General features: G+C 43.9%; 1 protein-coding gene across 1 annotated transcript; it reads right to left on the bottom strand.

Moving 5' to 3' along the window:
* Window positions 1–285: 285 nt before the first annotated feature.
* Window positions 286–4,985, bottom strand: LOC140489067 (ferritin, middle subunit-like). The gene is made up of 4 exons (XM_072588305.1): window positions 4,884–4,985; window positions 1,880–2,026; window positions 1,456–1,581; window positions 286–441 (listed from the first exon to the last, which is right to left on the bottom strand). Exons 1-4 carry the CDS (start codon window positions 4,983–4,985, stop codon window positions 286–288), a joined length of 531 nt encoding a protein of 176 aa, XP_072444406.1.
* Between the last annotated feature and the right edge of the window lie 1,970 nt (window positions 4,986–6,955).

Here is a 6,955-nt window from a genome sequence, read left to right as displayed (position 1 = left end):
AGGAACCCAGTAACCAAACTTCTCAATCAGGGAGGTCTAGTGGAATTAGCATTTCAGCAGAATCATTAAGAGCTTTTCCACACTTGTGACCTATGAACTATTAAAGCTAGAAGTGGCTTTAATAAATGGACAATAAGCAAGATCAACAATCTTTATTTCAATTTGCACAGAACAGCAATTGAATTTGTTCTAAGTTCCTTCTTCCTGGGAAGATTTCAATCATTTCATGGGAGCCAGAAGCGATCAAATCAGGGATTATGTACATAGTGGGGCATGGAGTACTGCCTAACTGCTGTCCTCCAGTGAGAGCCTGTCAAACAGGTACTCTCCCAGCCCATTCTCAGGGGCTCCCAGACGCTTCAGGTTGGTGATGTAGTCCCCAAGTCGCTTGATGATCTCAACCTCCTCATCCAAATAGTGAGTCTCCAGGAAGTCACACAGCTGGAAAGAAGGCAGACAGACAGTCAGATACTACAAGAGAAGCCAGAATGTAGGGTGATCAGTTCCTATCCAGCTCATTCCCCAACATTCAGGCTGTTTATACCTCATGTGTAAACTAAACTGGAATGGGGAGGCGGGGGGGGGCAGTCTTAAGTTACTTCACTGACCAGTTAAAGGGTTTCACTGGAGTGGTGAGTGTGTTAAATAGAGACTGACATTGGGTAGATGATATACAATTCATCACGTTAGGATCACAGATGCAGTAATCAGCATGCACAGCAAGATCCCAGTGACCTGGACAGTTGACTGACAAGTACAGGATAAACATTGGCCATATTCTGAAGGGTACATCCCTGTTCTTAAACAGCTCAAACTCCCTCCAGTGCACATTGGTGAGCTCATGGGGACCCACAGTGCACCTTACACCAGTTGTGTCCCTCCAATCTACAACATTGGCTCATGTATGTGCATGCTACAGTGGGTCTGGCAGCAGCTGTGACAAGATTCCTGTCTCAGGTCCCATGACCCTTCAGAACTGAAGGGTTACCCAATTGCTCAAAAGATGCTGCCAGATAATGATATGCTGTTGGGCAGCAGTGGCTCAGGTTAGCACTGCTGCTTCACAGGTCCTGGGTTCAATTCCAGCCTTGGGTGACTGTGCAAAATCCAGACAGACATTCTCCTTGTGTCTGCATGGGTTTCACAAGGTTTCCTCCCACAGTCCACAGGTCAGGTGAATGGGCCATGGTAAATTGCCCATAGTGTTAGGTGCATTAGTCAGAGGGGATGGGTGACTCGGAGGGTCAGTGCAGACTTGTTGGGCTGAAAGGCCTGTTTCCACACTATAGGAATCTAATCTGTTTCACCAGCAATTTGTCTTTGCAGATGGATGAAAGGTCAGTGGTATCCAATATCAAGGAATGTTGTTCACTTAGATATTCCTGCTTCCAGGGACACTGAAGTGTTACCCTGAGGGTCTGACAGTGAGGAGAATGAGGAGGTGGTGAAGCTTACATGAGGGTCAGTCTGGGCAGTGGAGAGTTGGTGTAGATCCAGCAAACTCTGGTTCACATTCTTCTCCAGATCCAGGGCAACCTGCATTGCAGGCAGACCGTTACCCCACTCATCCCTCTCTGGCTTCTGAAACATGGAAACAAAGGACAGTTAAGGATCAGAACAGATCAGTCAGCTATTGGGAGACTGCTGTCACCTTGCCCACTTGTACTTTGATCAGTTGGATTGAGATAGCCTAAACATCACTTTGTAAGTTAGGTTACACATTATTAATGTACAGTAAAATGTATTGTTCTGTGTGTAGTCTTTGCCAGTACAGCAAGGTCAGACAGGTAAAGCTCTCCCTTCAGAATGTGAAAAGTCAGTTACTGATTGCTTGAAGCTATATCACAAGATCAGCCATTCCCCTCCCTCAAATTCCCACCTTCACATCCTGGAGGAGGACTCTGCCTCCACGCTGATTCTGGAATTTCAACAGCTTCTCTGCATGTTCCTGCTTCTCCTGGGACTGAGCTTTGAAGAACTGGGAGAAATGGTGCAGGGCAACATCATCCCGGTCAAAGTACGACATCTGAAAGAGAACCATTTCCATCCATTAAATACACTGGGCCCAGTTGTAGGTCTCAAACCTGGAAGCAGCCCCTTCCCAGCTTCTTTCGATCAGACCATGTTCAGACAGAATCCTTTTCAATTTCCTCAGGTAGATCGAACAGTCTCCACTTAATGTCCTGTTCAGTGGAAGGTTAGCCAGTAGATAATGGACTTCAGTTGCATTACAAATACAGTAGTTGCAGAAGTCATAGCTTTCATGATAAAGTGGAGATTTAGTCTCATTGCATTCAGTATAACTGATGCACAGCCCAGAAACAGACCCTTCAGTTCAACCTGTCTATGCCGACCAGATACCCCAACCCAATCTAGTCTCACCTGCCAGTACCCAGCCAGTATTCTTCCAAACCCTTCCAGATGCCTCTTAAATGCTGTAATTGTACCAGCCTCCATCACTTCCTCTGCACAGCTCATTCTATACGTGCACCACCCTCTGCATGAAAAGTTCACCCCTTAGGTTTAGGATGAGGTGGGGGGTGGTGGTGGGAAGAGAAAGATGAGACCTATGAGGTCTAGTTCTGGACTAGATCCTATCCATACCCCTCAGTTTATAAATCTCTAAAAGGTCGCCAGGGAAAACAGCCCCAGCCTATTCAACTTCTCCCTATAGCTCAAATCCTCCAACTGCAGCAACATCCTTGTAAGTCTTTTCTGAACTCTTAACAAGGGTCAGAACATCTTTCCATTGGGAAGGAGACCAGATTTGCATGCAATATTCCAACAGTAGCCTAACTAATGTCCATTGAGGCATCGTTCTTAATGACTTGGGAAGTGTAGTAGTTGCCAGGATTCAACTGAGCACTAAAAATAAAGGTTGGAAAAGGATGATCGGGGCATCGTAAATACTACAGAAGTGGAAGAAAAGGTAATTTTGTTTAAAAAAAAAATTCATCTTTCTCCAGGACAAAACCAGGAGAAGTTATAGGAAGGTAGTAAATGTTACTCAATTCAAAGCAGGAATTCTAACAGCAACTGACATTTTTACATTCCATCTGAACCACGAGTCATCTAAATATTTGCATAAAGGAAAAGTCTAGATATACACAGCTGGTGTCAGAAAGTGATTGTGCAGCAAGTTTAAAACCCAACTGGGTGACTAGTGAGGCTCTTGAGAAAATGCTGGAAAATCTCAGCAGGTCTGGCAGCATCTCTTTTGGTTTCAGATTCCAGCATCCACAGTATGCTTTATTTTAAATGAGGCTCTTGTATTTAAATACATCATAGGAACAGAAATTAGACCATTCAGTCCACTCCATTCAAATGTGGAATATGGGTTTTTGATTGTCAAGGGGATCAAACTTGGAGAAAGCAGAAGAATAAGGTTGGGAGAAACGTATGTCTTAAATTACAGAATGACCCAGCCTCCAGTGGCAAAGTTGAAAAGATTCACTGCTGACAAAGTAGTTTCTCTTCTGTACCAAGAGGGTCTCCCTTTAAAGCAGTCCTTGGGTCCTGGTGTCTGCTAAGATTGGGATGATGGTTCCATTAGCAGGAGAGACCAGGGCCCAAGGATACAGCTTTAGTGTGGATATTAGTTCACTAGATGTCACCATTCACAGACCCCAATTCATCTCACTGCACTGTCATGCCATTATCCACTACCCCAGGGAATGCAACAAGCACAGTGTGTCTAGGCAGACAATGAATGTTATAACTAACCAAGAGAAACTTTATTTTTGAAGTTTGAATGGTCAATTATCTATCCCACAGCCCAGTGGAGGTAAAATTAATACAAGCTTGAATTATTACATACTTAAGACAAGTAATCAACTAGAAGAAACCAACACAATATTGTTTATTAGACCAATATGGTTGAAGTGGGCAAGAGGGGGGTGTTAAGAGGTGAACATTAGTACAGAAGGAAGCCACTCCATCCATCACATCTAACAGGACTCATGAAAATCTTAGACCTGTCTCCATAAGGAAGTGAAGTTTACTTCATAACTGGTGCCTTTTAAGTTATAAAATATAGTTTTATTCAATATGTATTCACTACAAGTCCAGCTCTGTCATATGACAGAGACATTGGAGTTTCCTCTATCTAACCAAACCACAGGCATTTCACACTTGCGCACATTATACCTATTTGCAATTGAGACACCAAGAGGGCCCAATAACTGAACAGACCCCCATTTAACATCAGAAGATGTTAGTAGTCTTTCCCTCTGCACCTTGGCAACAGCTACCCTAAGTATTAAGGCATCCCTCAACTGTTCTAGAGCTTGGAATGTACCATCTACAACACTCAGCCAGGGTCAACTGACAGAAAAGACAGTTTCAGGCAGATCAAGAGCATCTTTCATGGAGTTGATGGTCCTCCAGGCAAAGTCAATGTTTCTCAGTGTGCATCCCCAGGAACAAACCAGGGAGTAGAGAGCTGCTCAGGACAAGCCTCAATAACAACAAAAAAAGAAACTTTTCTCTACACTTCCTTTGCAAAGTTACAGTCCAGAAGGAGATGAGAGAGTCTGTGTAGTCCCCTCCTCAACTGCTTCAAAAGCAGCAGAGACAGACAGACCAAGCACATGAAAGATCTCACAGGCACTATCCTTCTCAATATCAGACAAGCCATATCATGGTACTCATTGGAAAGTTCAAGTGAGGAGGCATTCTATCAGATAGATGAGTCTGCTCCAGGAACCACACCACAGGACCCACATTCCTTTTCTTAATGAAAGCATACATTCCTAATGGACTCATGGTCAAAGGAGTATTTCTTTAACCATTTCTCTACAAGGGGCAGGAGATATAGAACAGCCCAGCTACTTGGAGCATTTCAGTTTCAGAAATAGATGTCACTTTAAACCAAAAACACTCACCAAAGACTGATAGAGATAGGAGGCAGTGAGCTCCAGGTTAATCTGCTTGTTGACAGCAGCTTCACAATCCTGGTGATAGTTTTGACAAACCTGGGAAGCCATTTTACCAATAGAACCTACTAACTACCACCAACTATACTCAAATCTCCTCTCCCATCGAATTTATACCCCAGGAATTAAGCTGTAATTCAATGATATCATCAGTGATGACCAATCACTCTTGTTAATCAATTGATCAGCTGCCATGTCCAATCAGATTTGAATCAGCCCAGGATGACATTTTAGAACTCAGGAACCAATCAGAATCAATAACTCATCAATGATGGAATTGCTGATGGACCTTTGACCTCCTTCTCAAGAGCAAACTCAGAAAGGGTCAGAACTGGAAATGACAGGAAAATGGACGCTAAAGTCAAACATACTCTAACTCCTCATTTTGACACCATGTGGGACAGTATATGGAGAGAAGCCTGAAGCCAATTGGCAGAGTTATATTGGATTGTGACTCTGAGGGGCATATTCCCCTAACATTCCAACAGCAGTGTTGGCAGACCATAGAAAATAGAGCATCAATTTTGGGAAACAGTTTTCAGTCGGTATAAAACAACTGAAATAGTATGTTTATGGGTCATCTAATAAAGGCAACTGATAGAAAATGGACAAATGATGGAACCTTCTGTGATTTCACAAGACACAGGAAGCCCCATTTATAAACCAAACCCCAGTGACCTCAGCGATGTCTATGTCTAATCATCCTTGAATTAATTACTGGAATCATGTTGGTGCCCACCATTGTATTATATCCATATTGAGTTATTCACGGTGTTAAGGATAACCAGAAAGTTTGTGATGAAGCATTTTCTGGCAGGTGCACATCAAATTACATTGAGTGAACAGCACTGACACTGGCCATTCAGCCCAATTGCTCTGTGCTGATGTGCACATTGAGACAATATCGTCTCCAATGGGGGGAGAGGGTGGGGGCAGAAGAGGGGAGATGGGCTGGTTCAGTTAGGCAGGGGGCTAACTGGGTGATAGCAGCAAGGATCCCACAGCACGGCTCCAATCCCTGTCCCGGCCATGGGAATTCATGGAGCTCCTAGCTCCTCAGGCTGGTGGAGCAGTTACTCTCAAACCCCACACTAATTCTCTCTCTGCCTCACATGGAGAAAAGAGATGCCTGTGACCTTTTTAGAGTGCAGCTGCTGATCTTATCCAGGGTCAGGATCAGTTCAGAAATGTTTTGAACACAGTTTCTCAAATATTGTTGGTGTGAAATTATACACTGAGCTTTACCAGGCTGGGACTGGCAGGGTCAAAGGTCAGTACAGCAGGAGTGGAGTGCAGCTTTGGAGTTGGGTTTTATAATTGGCCAGTCCTCACTGCTGACACCATCTTCTATCTGAGCTGACATGGGATGGATAGATGGTTTTGGTCAATTTGCTGTGACCATTTCTTCTTTCTGGTATCAGTGGATTTACTGAGACTGTGTGGGGGAACCCCTTCCTTCTACCTCGAGCAGGAGTTAGGTAGGGGAGGGGGGAGGGTGAAGGTGTTGGAATAACATGGCAGAAATACTTATTGCCCCATCTCCCTGGTACATTGCTACTAATGGGATTGTGGAACAGGTAAAGTATTTTAATATAATTAAAGCTCCCACTGGGATCAGTGTGTTTGGGCTACAGGATCTATTGACACAATTGGTCTGTTGCAGAGGAGACCATTCGGCCCATCATCTGTGCCAGCTGCGTTCACAAATTTGAACCCACAACCCCAGTCATCACAAAGGAAGATTTTATTCTAATGGAACTTAACTTTTACTGGCAGACCAGTCACTAATGGAGCAATGTATTCAATTCAGGACAGTGAGACAATGGGAGTGTACTCAGAGAGCAGAGGTTACTGGGAAAGGAGGAACTTCTTATTTTTATTCCCATCCAGCTATATAAGTCAGTGTTTTCTCAACCCGAGACCCTACCTTTGTAGGACCTCCCACCCAACCACCTCCTCTAACCTTAAAGACCAGGGACATATCAAGTAAGCGTCTCTTCTTTTTTACTTTGTGATAAGGG

Source organism: Chiloscyllium punctatum, chromosome 18, assembly GCF_047496795.1.
Source record: "Chiloscyllium punctatum isolate Juve2018m chromosome 18, sChiPun1.3, whole genome shotgun sequence".
In the NCBI taxonomy this organism is placed as follows: Eukaryota; Metazoa; Chordata; class Chondrichthyes; order Orectolobiformes; family Hemiscylliidae; genus Chiloscyllium; species Chiloscyllium punctatum.
Note: the sequence above shows the minus strand (reverse complement) of the source record. Positions and strands in the feature narration are given on the sequence as shown.